The sequence below is a fragment of the Balaenoptera borealis genome, assembly GCF_965194805.1.
Source record: "Balaenoptera borealis genome assembly, chromosome: 8".
Taxonomy (NCBI): Eukaryota; Metazoa; Chordata; class Mammalia; order Artiodactyla; family Balaenopteridae; genus Balaenoptera; species Balaenoptera borealis.
The window spans coordinates 108,678,003-108,700,026 of record NC_138865.1 but is presented as its reverse complement, the minus strand read 5'-3'; the positions used below and the strand labels follow the sequence as shown (position 1 = coordinate 108,700,026).

The 22,024-nt window shown below is 42.1% G+C and overlaps 2 protein-coding genes across 8 annotated transcripts in view; both read left to right on the top strand.

Moving 5' to 3' along the window:
- The window catches only part of MEGF9 (multiple EGF like domains 9), an 85,409-nt gene extending 80,538 nt beyond the window's left edge, over positions 1-4,871 (top strand). For 2 of the 3 annotated variants that reach the window (XM_082402265.1, XM_082402264.1), the window contains one exon: positions 123-4,871. In XM_082402265.1, the coding sequence (XP_082258391.1) occupies positions 123-574 (452 nt within the window). In that variant the 3' untranslated portion in view covers positions 575-4,871. The remainder of the gene's footprint in view (positions 1-122) is intronic. The other variant, XR_014247502.1, reaches the window with a different exon arrangement.
- A 13,664-nt stretch (positions 4,872-18,535) lies between these two features.
- Positions 18,536-22,024, top strand: part of CDK5RAP2 (CDK5 regulatory subunit associated protein 2) — a 181,442-nt gene continuing 177,953 nt past the window's right edge. For 4 of the 5 annotated variants that reach the window (XM_082402197.1, XM_082402195.1, XM_082402196.1 and 1 more), the window contains exon 1: positions 18,536-18,684. In XM_082402197.1, coding sequence (XP_082258323.1) covers positions 18,626-18,684 — 59 coding nt within the window. In that variant the 5' untranslated portion in view covers positions 18,536-18,625. The remainder of the gene's footprint in view (positions 18,685-22,024) is intronic. The other variant, XM_082402198.1, reaches the window with a different exon arrangement.

The following is a 22,024-nucleotide window of genomic DNA, read 5'->3' as shown; positions in this document are numbered from 1 at the left end:
CTTAAAGCAGAGTATCATGTCAACATCCCATATCAATTTCCACTCCCATGTGTATTTCTTTTATGGTTTCTTAAAACAAAATGTTTTGTCTTTTACATTTCATTCTCTGTTTTTATTTTCAGAAGTTATTGTTCCAACACCTGAAGGTTCTACCATTTTGGTTTCCAATGCCTCTTTGACCACATCAGTGCCCACCCCTGTTATAAATAGTACATTTACCCCTACAACCCTGCAGACTATCTTTTCAGTAAGCTCTGCTGAAAATAGCACATCAGCTTTAGCTGACGTATCATGGACCCAGTTTAACATCATCATTTTGACAGTCATCATCATCGTGGTGGTGCTGCTGATGGGTTTTGTGGGGGCCGTATATATGTACCGGGAGTACCAAAACCGGAAACTCAACGCCCCCTTTTGGACCATTGAGCTAAAAGAAGACAATATCAGTTTCAGCAGCTACCATGACAGCATTCCCAATGCAGATGTGTCAGGATTGTTGGAAGATGATGGCAATGAAGTGGCTCCCAATGGGCAACTGACCCTGACGACACCAATACATAACTATAAAGCCTAAGGAGCTAGAGCTGTTCTCCAGGATTGTGAGACCACAGTGCTTACTAAAACAGCGTCCGCCCCTGGGCCAAACAAAGCCTGGGTAGAGTCACTGCGATGAGAAAGCAAAGGCATATAGTGCATCTGAAATTTTCAGGTACAAATTTATAATGTACTTAGCCTATTACTCTTAGATTTCCCATGAAGATCTGAAGCAGTCACTGACAATAAGGACTTGAAGTAAAGTATATTTTTGTACCAAACCACATGGGAGTATAGAAAGGCGGAACCGCATAGTGCAGCCCAAATCCACTTTGACCTCCAAATAGACTCCTGGGGAAGTGTTTATCAGACCAGCGGAAACAGGATGATGGATGTGGAGGGGGAAAGGACTGCCAGAAGACTTCATCTCCATTCCTGAAACACATTTTTTTAAAGGAGGGGTCAGGGGTGATATTCATTGAGGAAAAGCTGATGTTGGGGCTGTATCACAATAAACAACCTTGATTATTTCCAGAATAGGGGCAGAAAAGTCCCAAGAAGATCTTTAGAAGGGTTTGATTTTTCCTTCCAGAATTCTTGCTCAATGATAAGATTAAAGCACAGGATAAGCTTCTAATGGTAGAGAGAGGAAGGCAACATCTGGGAGCAGGAAGCTGATGGTCCTCCTTAGGGTCTCAGTGTAAATGATAAGTTGTCTAAAAATAAGAATATTCCTGCCTCTAGAGAAATAAGGTGTATATAGTTAATGTAGAATATCTGGTCAGCATTGTATTTGTATCTATTTGTAAAAAAAATCATGTCATATTTTATCATCTAGAATTTATTTGTACAGCAGTTAATGGAGTTGTAAAAAGAAAATATGGGGTTAAAATACTGTAACATAGATGGCAATATTGCTAGAGCTGGGACTCTGGTGAGCATCAGTCATTTTTAGTCCCTCTTTGGACACTGTTGAAATTTATAAGAGGTTGGGTGTTTCTAATTTTTCTTTCCCTTTTTCAATCTAAAAGTAGAGTTCTATGGTCTTGGCTTCCTATAGATTCAAGCAATAGATTTTGAAGACAGTGTTTGTTAAGCTGGGACACAGGCTGCACTCTCCAAACTACTCACCTAATTAGACATTAGCCTCTATATATTTTACATAGATTAATGTAGAACATATCCTCATTAAAGAAATTTTTTTAATGTAAAACATAGTCTTCCAAAGGAATTAGAAATATTTTAGTTCCAAAAGAAAAGCCATCATATTACTTGGGATCCCCTGTGAAATATCATGCCTGTGAAATATTTATATTCTCCCCCCACCCCAAAATACTTCCTACATTTGAACGTAGCCTGTCACTCACATGCCATGAGGTGTGTACCATCTCTCTGCAGTGCTACAGTTCTTGTATCTTCTTCTTGTCTGGTTAGAGGGTAGCTCTGTAGTTGAGTGGGTATAGTTAGTCCTTGCTTTTAGACGCAGTTTTTTCTTAGAGGCCCTCTCTACCTTTGCTCTCATCTAATTATGATATTGACAGATTGTAGATTAAGCAAGCCAGGAAAAGCAGCCAGAAGTCAAATATAGATATTTATTAGGAAGGAGAGCAAACTGTCAAGTGGTTAGAAAAAAAAAACAAAGATTAGACCTAGGAAATCCAAGTTGATACCTTTGCCTAACTTCCCCAGAGAAATGCCTGGAATTCGGTCATCCCTCTGTAGTTGTTCTCAGGGTTTGGAGACGATGCTCTGGAGGACGCACAGGCAGGTAACCTGCTTCTATTGACCTTAGGTGCTCCGAATATTTGGCCATTGTTCGTGAAAGTAGAGATTACATTACATTAAAATTAGTTACTATCTCTGTAGCCCTTTGCAGTGTGCAAAGCATCTTTCTATATGTGTGTCCTTTGTTCCTCACCATAGGCCCCTGAGGAAGTAATTGTTGTTCCCATTTTATAGGTGAGGTTAAATGTCTTGTTCAAAGCTATATAATATGTCATTATTAGGCTTGGAATCAGGACTCCTAACTCTGAAGCACATGTTCTTTCAACCATATGCTTGTGCAGAAACTGCCCAGCCATGAACACAAGAAGGCTGGGAGGAAGAGTCCCATCTGTGAACGTTTCTAATTTTTCTAAGTACAAGGTACAATCCAGGGCCATACAGCCATGAAGGACTTTGTGGAAAGAACACAGGAGGATTACTCGCTGAAGCCAGTATTGGTGATAAGAAAATAAAAATACCAGTTTGTGCTTCATTAAAGTGAACTAATCCTTCCAAGCAGGGAAAGAAAACCTGATTTCCCCAGCAGCTGCCACATATGCGTGTATAGACTGTGCAGTGCGTAGTTCCAAGGAATTGTGTAAAGTGACATACCTGCCTTTCCCCCAGATTACTACCCCCTCAAGCCAGGGATTGAGGATGGTGAGAAATAAGCGTTTGTTAAACAGAAGTTAACCGAACAGAGGAAGAAAGAGTTTGTTGGGGTCTAAGAGCCAAAGCCAAATAGTCTGGATTCTGGCCATGTAGAGATTCCATGAAACACACTTTAAAAGATATTGCAAAAACTGAATCACAAAGAACGTTTACCTTTAAATATTTATGAACAGCTCCTAGGTCATGTTCTCAATTTGTCCTGATGGAAAAAATTAAGGTCTTAAAATCTGTTTTAAATAATATTCTTTAGTGTCCCATGCTTCTGCTGGTGGAAATAATTTTGCTCTAAAATGAAATCAATCATGAAGTGATCTACAACCAAAATCAGACTAGGAAACCAGTATGGAATACATTGCACAATAGTCATTTCTCTAAAGGCATGATCCCCGTGAACTATGGCGTTTAGCACCAGGATCCCATACGTCCTTTAGAAAGACTAATATTGGAAGAATTTTTGTCTAAGGATTAGGAATGTGTTTATTTTCAAATGACATAAGACTAGTATGAATCTTATTGATGAATGACAGATACTGCTATTAAGTGATACTTTTATCTTCATTAATTCGTTTTAGTAAGCCCTTCCGCATTTCTGACAGATGCCCTCGGTAGTGTTGTTAAGTATGTCTGTCCTCCCTTACTTTCCCCTCCCTCCCTCCCTCCCTCCCTCCCTCCATCCTCTACCTCCCAGAGGTCTCTTCTAATGGAATTTCTCCAGTTATAGAGAAAAATGATAATAAAAACTAAACCTCATTTGTACTAAGGTCCTATGGACCTACTGTGTTACTCTTAGGGATACCTGAATTTTAAGAGAGGAGAACAGAGCAGATGTGGAATGGGAGGAGAGAGATTTGGGGGGAGAGGATTTGTGGAAGCATCAAATTATATGTCTACTCTCTAGCCCCAATATTCCCAGAAAATTGGCCACTAAAGCAATACTCACTGACCCACTAGTTCATTTTGGTCAGCTGAGTGCCTTGAGGACACTTAGTCCTTCTTGTGCTATTTTGGAGCCAGAGAGCTGAAGCAACAGTACTTCTTCCTGACAGCCTCAGTTTGGACTGGGTTATTAAATCATTCACCTTGGTCGTGTATTTTCTGTAGCACATATGGTGAACATAGCACCGCTTATAATGAACATTCCCTGGTTCTTGTATTTTGAGGTATGTGGGAAGGAGTTGAATTTATATATGTCAAGGAAAGCTCTCTGACAGAAATGTCAGAGAAGTAAAAAGCAACCCAATGTAATCTGTTAGAGCAAAGAGGGCATTTCTGGCCTCATCCACGAAGAACCTTTGGTCTATTATGATCATCTTGATAGGAATTTGGAAGCTAAAATGAGTTTGGTGTGTGCAGGGGAGTAACGGAAGGTTAATGCAAGTTTTCCCTTCAGCCCCGAGCCAGTGATTATGCCAAGGGGAGAAGCAGGAAGAACACACTGATTCAGCGGAAGAAGTCAAATGACATCACATGGACTAGAACAGTTCTGGATCATCACAGTGTCAGTGGATGAATGATGCTTTTTCAAAAGCCATTGGGAACCTTTCTTACTTATCATGCATACGCAGTAACTGAACCAGCAGCCCTAGAACGTGAGCCCGGGCTTTAGGTCTGCACTAGTCCAAGAGCTAACTGATTTACAGTGACGTTTTCATGCTAGGCACAAGCACTCTGTACTACGTTAAATTTAAGCCCAAGCAATTGGGGAGTGTTTCTGAAACATTAAACTTGTATTTATGTCACTAAAATTCTAACACAAATTTTAAAAACATGTCTCATGCATATGCTGTACTAGGCTTCATGATGCATTTCTAAATTTGTGTATGATTTGAATATATGAAAGAATTTATACAAGAGTGTTATTTAAAATTATTAAAAAATAAATGTATATAATTTGTACCTATTGTAGATTTGTTGTTTTACTTTTTTATGTGGTCAGAGTTTTTGGAAGTCTTTTAATATACGTCACAGATTACTTATTTTCAAACCACTTCATGAAAGTCTTTGAACCCTTCATTTACTGACCATGCTTTCTGTTTTAAGAAGTTCCTTTAAAGAATGTTTTCCACTTAGGAAAAGAAATGCCACACGAAGAAGATTCCCCCCTCTCAGAACAAAACAAAACACCCTGAGAAAAAAGCATATATTAACATATATTCTTGTTTGTGCTTTTACTTGACTCCAATGAGATCCATTGGGTTTTCCATGAAAATATTACAGAAAAAACTTGCTCCTTTTGGATTTCTTTTTCATGCATGTAAAAAATGTCCTTTCTTTAGAATATGAAGGGAACCATGTTCTATGTGTCTGTTAGATAACCTGTAATGAGAATACATCGTTTTACTCTTTTGAGGTACCCTTGGAGATCCTCTATTTTGACAAAGCTCAAAGGATGCCATCTAGAGATCCAAGGGGTACCCTGAAAAAGAAGAAAAAATAAGTCAGGGCTTTGTCCTGAGAGCTTTATAAACTTCAGTTGGTTTATTCAGCTTCAGCTGGTTGATATTTGAACTTTAAAATCCTGTTTTTGGGGCTTCCCTGGTGGCGCAGTGATTGAGAGTCCGCCTGCCAATGCAGGGGACACGGGTTCGGTCCCTGGTCCGGGAAGATCCCACATGCCGCAGAGCAACTAAGCCCGTGTGCCACAACTACTGAGCCTGTGCTCTAGAGCCCACGAGCCACAACTACCGAGCCCGTGTGCCACAACTAACTGAGCCTGTGCTCTAGAGCCCATGCTCCACAACAAGAGAAGCCACCTCAGGGAGAAGCCCGCGCACTGCAACAGAGAGTAGCCCCCAGTCGCCGCAACTAGAGGAAGCCTGCGCAGAGCAACGAAGACCCAATGCAGCCAAAAATAAATAAATAAAATAAATAAATTAAAAAAAAGAAGAATACACATGTTGTGTGTTGAACACTGAACTTCAGACAGTTGCAGAGAAAACAGGCAAAATGTTTTCTTTGTATGTAATATGAGTAGGTTTGGGTAATAAAGGAAGTGTTTGGGAGGAGATCTTCTTCTGTGGTTTCCTTTGTGTTGTCAGACCAGTTGCTAAAGTCCTGTAATGTCAATAGGTTTTTCTTAATCTCTGCTCCAAATAAGGAAGAGTCTTCGCCCTTCCTTATGCTCACTACCATTCTAACCCAACTGTATAAACTCATGTATAATTTCCTATATATGCCAGGTTATATGATGTCTTTCTCCCTTTGCTGGTACTGTTTCTTCTATCTATAACATCCTTGAGAATGTTTATTCATTCTTTGCAAACCCTTGATAAAAGAAGGTTGATAAGTCCTTAATTTATATCTCCATTTGCCTAATGAAGACCTCTCTTATTGCACATATTTTATTACAAATACTTGTTATATTATGTCTTCCTCAGTAGACTGCATTCCTTGAAGCCAGGAGCATTTCCTCTTCTGTCTCTTGTATCTGGCACAGTGCTGGCATGTTATGGGTACTCAGTAAATGGTGGTTTAAAACAAAAAGTGTTTGACAGATACAACAGTTGGTCTGTGAACTTATTTGGTGAGGTATTATAAGAAATTTTATATTCAGTGGGTAAGACAATGTTTCTTATTTAATAGAGATGTCAGCATACAGGGTTCAGAGGGTCTGAGAAACTCTTGAGATTGTATGCTTACTTGTGAATATAAACAATTTGTGTGTGGTTTTTTTTCCTGGAGAAAAGGTCCATACCCTTAATCACAGTATCTAAAGGATCTATGATCCCGAAAGGATTAACAGCTATTGGGATGGGGATTACTTTATGTATTTCAGCAATAATCCCCTCTCCCACTGAATGTAAATTGGTACAGCCTTGATTCAAGAAATCCACTTCTGGGAATCTCTCATAAGGAAATGACCTAAAAAGCAGAGACTTCTGTGGCAAAAAAAAATTTTTTTTTCCCCCAGAGTCGTGTATAAAGTTCAAAAAAATGGAGACAAACTCTAGATGTTCAACAACAGAGACATGGCTTAGTGCATACACCTGCTGAATTAACATACTGTCATTAATAATAAGGATGAATGGGGCTTCTCTCGTGGTGCAGTGGTTAAGAATCCGCATGCCAATGCAGGGGACGTGGGTTTGACCCCTGGTCCGGGAAGATCCCACATGCTGCGGAGCAGTTAAGCCCGTGCGCCACAACTACTGAACCTGAGCTCTAGAGCCTGCAAGCCACAACTACTGAAGCCCGCGTGCCTAGAGCAACGTGCTCCACAACAAGAGAAGCCACCGCAATGAGAAGCCCGTGCACCACAACAAAGAGTAGCACCCGCCTGCCGCAACTAGAGAAAGCCTGCATGCAGCAACAGACCCAACACAGCCAAAAATAAACAAATAAATAAATAAGTTTATAAAAAAAAAAAAGACTAAGGAAGAATGATTAAAAACAGAATTAAAATTAAGTGAAAAAAATAGAATATTTTGAAAATGTGCATGCAATTCTACTTCTGGTATACAGTTTAGAGAAGCTCTTATGTATGTGTACCAGGACCTGCGTTTCAAACTCTTCATTGCAGTATCATTTGTTATAGCAAAATAACTGGAAATATCCCAATTGTTTGTCAGTAGAAGAATGGATAAATTGTGGTCTATCCATATACTCTGAACAGAATTTTATACAGTAGTTGAAAATGAATGAATGAAGTACAGCTATATACATCATGGATGAGTCTCAGAACATAATGTCATGCAAAAAAAGCTAGTCATAGAATATATACAATATAATTTCTTTTATATAATGGCCAAAAATGGGAAATGGAATATGTTGTTTAAAAATACATTATGTGGGAAAACTGTAAAGGAAAACGAATGATTAATACAAAAGTAAAGATAACCTTGGAAGGGAGAGGGGCATGCACAGATGACTCCAAAGGTATTGGTAATATTCTTTCTTAAGTAGTGTGTGTGTACATGGGTTTTCATTGTATTCTTTTTAAACACTGTGTGTGTGTATACACACATACACGTATACTCTGATATTTATGTAACATGTTATGGTGAAAATTTTTAATAGGATAAAAACTGATGGATACACATGATTTCAACTCTTGAAAAAATGCATATACAGAAAATGTTTAGACGGAAATATCATAACTTGGTGATATCTGTACTAAAGAAACAAAGCAAATCCACTACATTTTATTTCATAATGCTAAAAGAATAAATTCATCAGGAGGGTATAAAAATCCTAAATATTTATGCACTTAAGAACAGAGCTTCAGTACACATGAAGCAAAAACTGATAGTACTGAAAAGGGAAATAGGAAAAAGCACAATTACAGTTGGAGATTGCAACCCTTCTCTCAATAACATATAGAACAAGTAGACAGAAGAGTAGTAAGGATACAGAGTACTTGTCACCAACTTGACCTAATTGACATGGAACACTCAGTCAACAATAGCAGGATATACATTCCTTTCAACTGTACATGGAACATTTACCAAGACAGACCATACACTGGGCCATAAAATAAGTCTTAAATTAAAAAATGTTAAATCATACAAAATATGTTCTCTGCATGGAATTAAATTAAAAATTAGTAACAGACATATATCTGGAAAATTCTGAAATACTTAAAAACTAACATGCTTGTAAATAACACATGGGTCAAAGAAGAAATGAATAAAATAGAAAGTATTTTGAACTGACTGAAAATGAAAACACAACATTTCAAATTTGTGGGATGCAGCTGAAGCAGTGCTTAGAGGGAAGTTCAAAGCACTGAGTGTTTATATTAGAGAAGAAAGATCTCGAATCAGTGACCTAAGATTCTATCTTAAACTAGAAAAGGAAGAGAAAAATAAACCTCAAGTAAGCAGAAGATAAGAAAGAATAAAAATAAGGGCAAAAATAAATATAAAAGAAAACAAAAGATCAATGAACTAGAAGTTGAGAAATTCAATAAAATTGATAAATTTCCAGCCAGAATGATCATGAAAATTTTTTTAAAAACCCAGTAATAAGGGGATGTCACTATAGATCCTACAGACATTAAAAGGATAATAAGAGAAGTTTATGCCAATAAATTTGATGACAGGTGAAATGTACAGATTCGTTGAAAGACACAGGTTACCAAAGCTCACTCAAACAGATAACCTAAGGAGCCCTATAACTATTAAAGACATTGAATTTATATTTAACAACCTTCCACAAAGGAAACTCCAGGCCCAGATAGCTTCGCTGGTGAATTCCATGAAACATAATATCAATTCCACACAAACTTGGCCCAGAAAATTAAAAAGGAGATAATACTGCCCAATTCATTATATTAGACTAGCATTACCCTGATGCCAAAACCAGACAGACATCACAGAAAAGAAAAACTACAGACAGAACACAGATACAAATATTTCTAAGAAAACTTAAGCAAATTAAATACAGCAATACATAAAATATATTTAATATATAATTTAATAATTATATATATATATATATATATATATATATAAAGATAGTATTTCACGACCAACTGGAATTTATTCCATGAATGCATGGTTGGTGTGATATTTGAAAATCAATGAAATTCACACAGACTGAAAAAAATCTTAAGATGACTATCTCAATAGATGCAGAAAAAGTGTTTGACAAAATCCAACATTCATTCATGATAATAACATGATAAAGAAGAAGATGATGATGATGATACTCTCTACTATCAAATCATCTGTTCAGGTTGAGGGCTGGGACTGTATATATCTTTTAATGCCATTGCCAAGCGTAGCCCTGGTACCAAAAGGTGCTTAATAAATGTTAGTGAATGAATGAGTGATGGAATCTGCTGTACTGCAGGGTTTACTCTGGTAAATATGGTAAAGGCATGTAAGAACTGCAGTTTGTAAGCTTTAAAGTAATGCAAGCCTAAACCAAAAACCAAATAGACTGTTATCTGGGGCAGCACCAAGTCATTTGTAAATAGGGATGTTTCTGAGTGACACTGGGAACAAACAGCACAAAATTTCCTTCAGCGGAATGGTGCCGATGAACCTCACGCCTATAGTGCAGAGAGAGATCTCGCCCACAGACTGGATTGCATATCCTCAGACATTGTGACCTGTGCTGACTGGGTAGGAAGCAAACTTAGTCTGATATATGGATGCTTTTGTTGTCCTCCCCTTCCTGCCTTTATTTTCAATAGCTTGCAGAACAGGCTAAATCTCAGCTTTTTAATTCCCCCAAAACATTTTTTAAATGAGCCATTGTTATCTTTAATCACCATGGCCAGGGGATTATCCAGTTTCAATTGAAGAAGTTATTTTTGCCAAGAGATGAGATTCTTCCAGACAAGGATAAAGACATTAATGGTTGTCTCTTAAGATTCTGTTTTAGTTGAGATAATAATTTGGGGGCAATTAAGCAAATTGTATAGACTCCAATGGGCCATTAATCCCCAAAGCAATTGTCTGAAATGGAGAGGCCTTTATATGCCGGAGCAAGGATCAGAGTTTGGCAACAGTTACATTTTGAATCTCCTTCAGTTAAAATGAAAAGGTAGCAGTGTTAACAGGTATTGGTCCTGAGTAAAGAATGAACTTCATTTACTTATAATCCGTACCTCACCTTTTGTATTAAAAGACAGAGATCATTAAACCACTAAATAAAGGATGAAAGTACCAGTTTAGTATACCAAAGAGGAGGTAGAAGTATACCAGCAAAGCTAGGCTAAGGCTACATTAGTAATTGGCACCTAATTTAGCTGAGTTTCCCAGCAAACAACAATATAGGTTACTTAGCTATTACTAATGAAAGGATGCATCTTGGAACATCAGTAGAAAAAGCTCTTTAACTGAGTTCTAAAACACAATAGGTTGTAGTACAAAGAGTATCAGCTTTGGAAGCAGAGAGGATTCCAGTGCAGGCTCCACACTGTAGTATCCTGGGCAAGATAACTGATGGCTCTTAATCCTACTGTCCTTACCTGTAGAAGGAATAATGATGCTGACCTCTTAAGGTTGCACTGAGGTTAAATGAAATCATATGTGAAGCACCCCAGCACATGCCACATCTATAATGAATGGTAGGTCCTTTCCTCTCTCCCTGTATAGCACAGGGAATTATACCCAATGTCTTGTAATAACCTATAACGGAGTATAATCTGCAAAAAAACAAAGCAAAAAACGAATTACTATGTTGTATGCCTGAAACTAACCCAATATTGTAAATCAACTATACTTCAAAAAAAGATAAAAACTGGGACTTCCGTGGCGGTCCAGTGGTTAAGACTGTGTGCTTCCACCACAGGGGGCATGGGTTACATCCCTGGTCGGGGAACTAAGATCCCGCATGCTACAAGGTGAGGCCCTTCCCCCACAAAAAAGTTAAAAGACTTAAGTTCCTCATTCCCATAACCACAATTCCAGGGTTCAACAGCCACACGTGGCCAGTGGCTACCCTATTGGACAGTGCTAATTCAGAACATTTCCATCATCCCGGAAAGTTCTTTTGGAGAGCACTGCTCTATACCTTGGCTGTGGTGGTGGTTACATGGGTGTACACGTTTGTCAAAATACATCAGAATGTATACTTAAACTGGGTGCATTTTACTGCATACAAATTATATCTCAATAAAATTAATTCAAAATAAAGTCCTGTTCTCAAGGAGCTCAGTCTAATAGAGGAGACAGGCAAGTTAATGGACGGTTATAGAGCTGTGTAAGTGCCATAAATAAGACCAGGGTGTTCTGGAAGTTCAGAGGTGGGGCAGCTATACAGATTGTGGCCCAGGACATTCTCTTCAACTATGGTTGGGGAAACTCTGGGAATTAGACAGAGAAGAGGAAGGAAAGGTATTCTAGACTCTTAAGAACCACTAGCACAGGGACATCCCTGGTGGTCCAGTGGCTGGGATTCCACGCTCCCAATGCAGGAGGCCCAGGTTCGATCCCTGGTCATGGAACTAGACATCACATCCCGCAACTAAAGATCCCACACATGGCAACAAAGATCCTGCGTGCCGCAACTAAGACCTGGTGCAGCCAAATAAATAAATATTAAAAAAAAAAAAAAAAGAACCACTAGCACAAAGAGTTCCTTTGGGAGAGTTAGGAAGAGATGCCCCTGCTTTGGAATGGACTCAGCTTGGGAGGCAGAGCCCACAGCCTGGCAAGCAGAGCATGGGCTGGATTTCAAGCCTCCGCCCGTCCTTGGCTGGGTGTCCTCAACAGGGCACAACCTGTGCAGTGTACCTGGTGGCTTGCCACACAGAGGGGAAGGCACATGCAAAGGCAAAGGGCCTTTACATTGATCCCTTTGAGGAAACAGGTGCTGCAGCCACCTCTTTGAGGTCCACCTTCGCGAGGTCCTGGTCTGTTCTTTTATTAGGAATTCACCACATTTAATCACTATTAAGACATCAAGATTCTTCTAACCTGCAAAATGTCCAGACAATTGATTAGTTCAATTATCCTTCTTTGCCTACAGCTGTTGCTGTTTTACATAGTCAAGTGTGCAGCTGGGAAGGGTGCTTGAAAGCTTTCCCTGGTACCTTAGGACAGTTTTCCCAGAAGTCTTTGACTCTCTTACAGCCAAGCCTCTGGGTTTAGCTGCGTGGGGATCTGGCCATGGTACTGAGCAAGATCAATTTAGGCAGGGAGATCTTGATTTGTGATACCTTCTGTAAGTTTCAAAAAAAAAAAAAAAAAAATTCAGGAGCACCACCTTTTGGGAATTAGAAAACTGAGGTCCAAGTTTCTTTCTCTGTCACTAGCTTATTGTGTGACTTTGGGAAAATCAGTTCATGTCTCTTGAGAATCAGTTTCCTTATTCATAAAGGATAACAAACGTCTGAATTATGAGACGGCATCAAAGAAAGTGACATGGGCTTTGTAAATGGCGTTGCATCAAATAGCAATTTTACTTTATTTCTGCTGGTGTTAAAAAGTGAGCAGCTGGTACCCATATGGCATATACAGGTTTCTACCCTGCTTCTGCAGGGCATAGATCTTGCTTATAAAACACCTTCCCCCAACCTCTCAGTCAGAATGACTCATCTCTTTTCTTTGTGTCCCTAGAATCTTACACTTATTTTTCTTATACTAACAAAGTACTTAAAATGTTTTACTTTGATTTATAATTACTTATCTGCATTTTAACCAGCTGGTGACTGCAGGGATACTAGTAATTCAATGAAAGGCAAATGGCATAGTGATTAAGAGCCTGGGATTTAGAATAAAATTTGGGTTCAGCTCCCAGCTCCAACATTTCGCAGCTGGATGGCCAGGCAAATCCCTCTCCTCTCTAAGCCTCAGTTTTGTCAACTATAAAATTGGAGCATAATCAGTCCCTGTTTCAAATGGTTATTGTGAGGATTGAATGTAAGGTTTCAACATAGTGCCTGGCACACAGAAAGCACTCAGTACATGGTAACTGATATCAGTTATTCATGGAATGTCAGAGTTGAAGGGAGCCTTAATGTTTTTGTTTAATGTACTGAGTTTACAGGTAAGAAAAGAAGCTCAGAAAGTAGAATTGGCAGGTCTGAGATCATATGGTGTTGATGTGTATTACCCTCTCTAGCCTAATAATCTACATGCTCTTCCCTTGGTATGGGGTATTTCTCAGTTTTCTTCCCATCTTGAGAAGTCAGGACTTGAGTTAATTTGGCAAACTGGCATTGAGCTATGTGCACAGCCTGGGGTTAGACGCTGGTCCTAGAAGGCATCACTGGCTTAGCGACCGAGCACACTATGGGGAAGACAGTGGGTAACAATTGGGAACTGGTCAGGGACTGCTGGTGGTGAGGGTTGGCTGGGAAGAGTTCTTGTGAGCAAGGCGGCAGGTGACAAGCCAGAAATACTGCTGACCTTGGGACCAGACAGACCTGGGTTTGAATCTTGGCACACCTATGTATTCAAAGGGTGACTTGGCCAAATCTAGGACAATTTGGGTAACAAAAGAAATAATGATAGTAATGTATTTTAACTCACAAAATAAAGCAAATATCCACGAGTTCATACTGGTTTAAATAAACAACTGAATAAATGGGGGAGAAGAGAAAGCTCTTCCTTACAGTAGAGTTCCAATTAATAAAGATAGAAGGAATGATGAAAACAGGACATCATCAACTGGCAAACAGCACTTTGATAATTGTTTTGGGTAAGAATTATCAATGGGGACTTCCCTGGTGGCGCAGTGGTTAAGAATCTGCCTGCCAATGCAAGGGACACGGGTTTGAGCCCTGGTCCAGGAAGATCCCACATGCTGGGGAGCAACTAAGCCTGTGTGCTACAACTACTGAGCCTGCAAGCCACAACTACTGAGCCCACGTGCCACAACTACTGAAGCCTGTGCACCTAGAGCCCGTGTTCAGCAACAAGAGAAGCCACCACAAAGAGAAGCTCGCACACCGCAAGGAAGAGTAGCCCCCGCTCACTGCAACTAGAGAAAGCCCGTGCGCAGCAATGAAGACCCAATGCAGCCAAAAAAAAAAAAAAAGAATTATCAATGGATGCTAAAATAAGTGGGTGGAAATTTGATGAAAAACAGGATATTTACATAGTTTCAAATATCAACACAAGATTTTTATCAATTATAAAAAATAGTAATTTTACCATGGAGAATCTTGGCAGATACCACCTTACGCAAGAAAACAGAGTTAACAGCACCAATTAATGAGACATATTAACATCATCTGCCTCCTGGTACCTGAGAAAGGCACAGCATCACTTTCGTGGTACTTTTGCCAAAAGTGCACAACCTCAGTTTTATCGTGAGGAAACGCAACACGAACCCCAAAATAGGAACATTCTATCAAATAACTGGCAAGAACTTTTCTGAAGTGTCAACATCATGAAAGGCATGGACAGAGGAATTGCCACAGATTGGAGGAGGGTGATGAGACATAACAGCTAAATGCAATGTCAAATCCTGGATTGGATCCTGAGCCAGAAAAATGGCATTAATGGGAAAATTGATTAAATTTAAAAATGTTAAAAAAAAAAAAAATTTAAAAATGTTTGTAGTGAATCGTATCCTATCAATGTAATTTCTTATTTTTGACAATTGTGCTATGGTTATGTATTGGGTTGGCCAAAAAGTTTATTCGGGTTTTTCTGTAAGATGGCACGGAAGAATCCAAACGAACTTTTTGGCCAATCCTAAAATGTTAGTAATTTAGGAAGCTGGGTGAAGGCTACACAGGGAAATCTTTGCACACTTTTGCAACTTTTTTCTAAGCCTGAAATTATTTCTAAACAAAAAGCTAAGGAAGAAAGAGAGAAAGAGAGAGAGAGAGAGAGAGAGAGAAAGGAAGGAAGGAAGTGCGGCCTTGGGCAAATCTCTTTCCCTCCCTGAGTCTTGTTTCCTGACCTGAAGAGCAGGGCAGTCATCCCAATCTACTTCACAGTGTTCTAAGGATAAAATGAAATAGTGCAAAGTAGCAGTGTGCATGTATTGATGCTATAAAAAGTTATTCTTGCCGTTAGTAATGGCAGCTCCTGTGTCTTGAGGGTTCTACCCTAATGAGAAACATCTGGCTGCAAGCGACTTCCTCCCAGCCATTCAATATGACCTTGCCCAAGGAAATAATAATGCCAGCTTTGTGGCTGGGTGGCTGTCGTCAAGGAGATGGCGCCAGAGAGCCCAAACAGCTGGTGGTAGTGACGTCACCTCCAGGCTTGGCAGAAAGAAAGGCCATGGTGAGACAGAGACAGGGCAAAGGGCTTCGTCCCTGACCATGAAAACAGGAAAACAACTTCCCAAATAGCCCATCTTTTGTGCAATTGATTCTATTTTCAGTTTCCAGTTTCACTAAAATGTTTAGCACACAAGCCAGGAATATGGCCATTCACCGAATGGGCAATGGATTAATCATAAGGAGAATTCCTCCCCGGCTCTTTCTCCTTTATAGATTCCAAAGTATCTAATGTAACCGAGTGAGCTCAGCATTGTCTGTCCCATTTTACACAGGAAAAACCAAGGAGGAGCAAGGGGAAGGGACGCCAGGTCCCAGGATAAGTTGGAGGACTTTCCAAAGTCAGAATGCAGGCGCCCAGACTTCCAGTCCTGAAATTATACTGCCCACACTCAGGTTCATCTCGTGGCCGCCCTGAAGCACATGCCCAAGGAGTAGAGTCTGGTGAACACACCCCTGAAATACCATTGTCTGATGTAGACCTCACCTCTTAATCCTAAATTCTAAAGTGGAGAAAAACAAAGAGAGAAGACAGGCTTCCTGAAACAATAAGGGTTTTGGGGTTCAGAGGGACCTGGGCTCAAATCCCAGCTCTGCCACTTAGCAGCAGGGAGACCATAAATTATTTTTACCTCTTTCAGCCTCAGTCTTCTCATCTGTGAGAGAAATGGGGCTAACAGTAGCACCTATGCTGAGGGTGGTTGTGAGGGTGAGATGCGGTGGCGCCTGTGATATACCCGGTACCAGTGTCACGTAAGGAATGTCAAACTGTGCACATCCTCTTCCTTGTGTCCTTTCTCAAGAGCTTTCATCTGCTGGATGGAAAGTTAGTTCCTTCATCTGGGAAGTGATGATTTGGAACTCAGACTCCCTCACCAGAATAGAGCTGGTTGTTCGTGAGTAGCTTTGAAATCGACACAAAGAAATCTGCTCCAGCGCTGTGAAGTCCTGAGACATCCATCCAGTCTCACCCTCTTGTTTTACAGCTGGGGAAACTGAGGCCCAGAGAAGAGGAGCAGTCTGGCAAAGGTCACAGAGTCAGTGGCAGAACCAGGGCAGGAATCCTGACACCCCAGCTTCCCTGCTTTTGGACACAGTCATCTCATTGGTTGAACTTAGCATTGGCAAGGACTGCTGGTTCCAGGGATTCAGGGACTGCCCCTTCCCTGTGTGCCAGCTGGTTCCTGCCCACTCTCTTTCAGGCTGTTATTTTATTGCTGATTCTGGGAGTGGTTGAAGATCTAGGAATGTAAGAGGGACAGGTGCAGGACCATGAGCCTTGTAGCCTTCACTAAAGGTGTGTGTGTGTGTGTGTGTGTGTGTGTGTGTATGAGAGAGAGAAAGAGAGAGACAGAGAGATGGGATTACCATTGACTGAGCTACTAAAGGTATCTTAGGTCATCTCCACATTGTCACAAAAACCTTGCAGGATAATATGCAAACTATTATTTATAGAATGGATAAACAACAAGGTCCTACTGTATAGCACTGGGAACTATATTCAATATTCTGTAATAAACTATATGGAAAAGAATATGAAAAAGAATATATATATGTATATACATGTAACTGAATCACTTTGCTGTACAGCAGAAACTAACACAACATTGTAAATCAATAATTCTTCAATAAAATGGATTATAAAAAACCCTTTGCAGGATAGGTATTAGCCCCATTTTCCAGATTGATTGAATCACTCACTCAACATATCTGTTTAAACATCTGCTGGGTGGCAGGCACAGTGCTAGGTGTTGGGGATACAGCCGTGAACAATTCAGAACACAGTCTTTGCCCTCACCGAGCTTCCAGTCTACAGCAAAAGGGATACAGTTAAAAAAATTATATACGGAAGTATAGAACTGCAAAATGTGGTAAGCACCACAGAGGAAAAGCACAGATTGCTAAGAATACAAGAAAGGGCTTGATGTAGATTAGAGGATTAAAGAAGGCCTCTTTTGGAAAGAACGAGCAAACCGAGGCTGACGGAGGACACGTACATCTACCCAGTCACTCATCTTTTCAAGTTATTTTCAGGCAGCACTGAGAACAGTCCTGACAGTCTGCAGAGAAAGGGTAGCAACACTGAGTGAAGAGAGGAAGGTCGATTTCACTGGCCAAGCTCTGCCAAATTATCTAGGTGTTTGGTGATTGCTATTTGCTTTAAGAAAGGCAGCCAGGGTTATGCAGAGAGCTCGGATATAGTTGGCAGGAACCACGAGTCTGGCTCCAGTTGACCGACTTATGGTACGTGACCTTCGGCGAGACTTTCCTCTCTCTTGGGCTCAGTTTACTGATCTCAGGTGCATTTGAGCCCTAACGGTAATAAAGGTTCACCAGGTGAGAGATTGGAGAGGGAGAGTCCCTGACCACTAGGCTCATACGGATGAGCTTCTTCGTTTCAAACTAAGTGTGCAAATTACTGCTTTAGGTCGGATTTTTCTAAAGCGAGGCAGCACCAGATTATCTGAGTTTCAACTCAAGACGGAAGCCTTTGGGATGCCCAGACCCTAAGGTTCGGAGTTATTCTAGAAAAGTACACACCTGGTTAGGAACTCTGCGGGTCCCGAGAGGTGCTGGAGTCCCATCTCCCGCTTAAATTAACGGCCCAAGGCCGATTCAGCCCTCAACAAAGATGGCACCTGCCCTGGCCTCGGCCGAGTGCCCTCACTAAAAATGGCATCCTGCCTCTCTTTCCTTAAGTCTTACTGGCGCAAGTGCAAACGCCCCCTGCCATTAGTTAAGATGGCGCCCGCCCGCGCTGCCCGGCCCGGCCTCGGGGCCCGGCCGGTCGGCTTCACAGCGCGCGCCTCGGTGACCCCGCCTCATTTCCGTAGGAAGAAGCGCCGGGAAAGATGGCAGCGGCTGCGGTTTGAATTCCAGCGGCGCCGCCGGAGTCCGAACGAGACCTGGGTTGGAGGGGGCGGGGACCTGGGGAGCCGGGCGGGTCGCGACCGGGGGCGGGGGTGGGGAGGGAAACCAGTGGCGACGCCGCCAGACACCAACGCCACCACCTCCTCTGTGTCCATGATGGACTCGGTGTTGGAAGAGGACGTCACCCTCCCCGGGATACGCAGCGGCTGCAGGTGCGGCCCGGCCTTTGGGGGTTCGCGGTAACCAGGCCGGGGGTTCCCGCTGATGGGGGTTTGCTCCATCCGAGACTTGGGGTTTGCTCTTTGGGTGTTTGAGGGTTCTGGACGTGGGCAGTATGTGGGATGGGTTTCTTGGGGGGGGATCTCTTTGGGGACCCGCCCACTGATACTGAGTGTAGGTGGTTGGGAGGTCCCGACCTGCCCCACGCCCGCCTCTCGCGTTTGGGGACATACTTTGAAGAGGAGGTGAGGGACAGGTAAAGGGTTCTCTGAAAGGGTGGGAGATGGGGACCTCTTGGAGTGTGCAATTAGTGGGGGCTGGTTGAGGGGCGGGGACTTTGAGGGTACTTGATGGTTCATGCTGGTTTGGGGATTTGCTTTCATTATGGGGAGTGCAGTTGGTCTGTCCAGACTTTGCTTATGGGGTCACATAGTGGCCACCAAGACTCGGGCCATGGAGTGCAGTGGTTAGGAACCTTGGCTGGAGCTGAACAGAACTGGATTCAAATCCAGCCCTTTAAACTAACTAGCTGTATGACCTTGATAAAATGGTTTAATCTACTTCCCCATCTGTAAAAGGAGGCTGGTAGTAATATCCACCCAACAGAGTTGGGGTGAGGATCCAAAGAGAAGATGCCCACCCAGCAATTTGCTTGGCAGGAGTAGTGCCTGGCATATAATCAGTGCTTAAAAAATGGGCTCTCTTGGGCTCAGTTTACTGATCTCAGGTGCATTTGAGCCCTAACGGGGGCTCAAATTGATTGATTGATTGATTGTCCCCCCTCATTGATTCGGGGGACTTCCCTGGCGGCCCAGTGGTTAAGACTCGACGACATCAATGCAGGGGGTGCGGGTTCGATCCTTGGTGGGAGAACTAAGATTCCACGTGCCACGGGGCGAGGCCAAAAGATAAAAAAAGAAAAAGATTCGGTGTTGTCATTATCATCAACAGTAATACAAATTGGGGAATAATGTCTGAGAGTGGCCTCCCAATGCACCTGTCCCAAGAGGCAGTTGGTGTCCACATTGCTGCTGCGGCAGGGGTCTCTCCTGGTAGGAATGCCTGACAAAGCTCTGCACTGCTGCAGGGTTGGGGCCCTTTGGTTGTCCTGGGCTCCTTGTTGGGGAGAGGGTAGAAGGTCTCAGAGGTGATCCCTAACTGAGAATCTGCAGTGTTTATCCAGCTCTGCTAGGGACAGGCTGCTTCTTGTAGTCAACAGATCCTAACTGAAACGGTGACATGTTATTTGTTGTGCAAATCTGGACGGTTTTAAGAGTAAAATGGGCACAATTAATTTATGCCCGAGCAGCAGGCATAAACAGGTCCTGTCTTGGGCAAACCTTGGACAAATGGTTACTCTGTTTACTGAGAACCTACTAGTTATCAGGCACAGAGCAAGGCCCTTTGCAGCTCCTGCTAATTGGATCCTAAGGTAGTTCCTCACGTCCCTTTCTCTTCATCTTTCTGCTGCTGCCCCAGTATATTGCAGTGCGACCTTTCCTCTGGACTGTCCTGGCTTCCTTCACACCTCTGATAGCCTTTTATACTACAGCTTCAAAGCTCTTTTTAAAATATATATCTGATTGTCACAGTCTGCTGCTTTACGTGTTTAATGCTTTTCATTGCCGTTAAGGTAAAGCCCATTATTATTCTCTCAGACAGCTTTTCACATCTCAGCACCAATTGGCCAAGCACTTGGGTTTTGGGACCTAGACCTAACTGGGTTTCAGTCCCAATTCTGCCACTTAACAATCCTGTGACCTTGGGCAAGTCACCCTCTGTGAGCCTCAGTTTTCATTATCTGTAACATGGGTGAGTCTAAAAGGGTTTAAGGGTTGACCCAGAGTAGCAGCTCAACAGAGCATCAGATATTCTCCTTTCCCTCCTCTCCCTGCCTTTGCTGGTGACCCTGGTGCTGCATACATTCCTGGTAACTAATCTCTTACTCACCTGCTTCATACCCTCCCTGGCTCCTCTCTGCCCTCAGGATGAAGTTCTTTAATATGGCTTCCGAGTTCTTTATACTCTGGCGCATCTACCTCACTAACCTCCTGTCCTCCCTCTTCCTTCCCTGTCTCCTCCCCAAGCCCGTCACTCTTGCTGGCTGCCAAACTGTTATGAATGATCTGCCTTGTTCTTTCTTACAGCTGGGCCTGTGCACTCGCTGTTCCTGCGGCCTGGATTGCCCTCCCTCCCCCCTCCCCCCTCCCCCCTCCCCCCCCCCTTTGCCTTATTATTTTTCAGGTCTCAGTTTAGATGGTACTGCCAGGAAGTCTTCACTGATATCCCCCTATCCCCACCTGGGCCCTCTGTTCTCCTCTAGTCCCCCCATCACTGACCTGTTCACAGCCCTCATTGACTTCACTGAATTTTTTTGTTTTTTTTTTGGCCACACTACGCGGCATGCAGGATCTTAGTTCCCCGACCAGGGATCGAACCCACACCTCCTGCAGTGGAAGCTCAGAGTCTTAACCACTGGGCTGCCAGGGAAGTCCCATGACTTCACTGAATTTTATTAACTAGTGTGGTCCAGTCAGCATATAATTTGAGCCACGTATGTAATTTAAAACTTTCTAATAACCACATTCAAAAAGTAAAAAGAGACTGGTGAAATTAATGTTAATAATATGTTTTATTTAACCCAATATTTCCGTATATTATCATTCTAACTTGTGAAAAAAATTATTAATGAGCTATTTTACCTTCTTTTTGATCTTACTAAGTCTTTGAAGTCCAGTATGTGTTTTACACTTACGGCCCTTCTCAACTTGAATGAGCCACATTTCAGGTGCTCAGTAGGTCCAGGTGGCTGGTGGTTCCTGTACTGGCCACTGCAGGTATGACTGTTAACTTGTCTGTCTCCCAGGTTAGACTCTGACCTACGTGAGAGCAGGGGCTGCATGTTGATCATCTTTGTAAGCCGACTTCCTAATCTGGTATCTGGCTCGTAGTAGGGGCTCAGTAACCATTTGTTACATCACTGAATAAACAATGATCTGGTGGGGTGACAGTTTTATCCCCCGTTTACAGGTGAGGACCCTGAGGTCCAGAGAGGTGACGTGAACGGTCTGGGATCCCACAAAAAGTACATGATCGAGCCAGGATTTAAATCCAGGCCTACAGACTCCAAAGCCTGGCTATCAGTACCATGTCTTGCCTTCCAGCCAGTTCTCTGAACCAATTCTGAGAGGATTCTGGGAGGATTTTTTGGGGCTGCTGGTGCTTGAACTGGCCCTCAAAGAGTGGCAGAAATGTCCTGAGAGAGTCCGCTTCTCCGTCAGGTGGTCACAGTGGATGAGAAAAATCCCTGCAGTAAAATCTCTTTTTATGCTA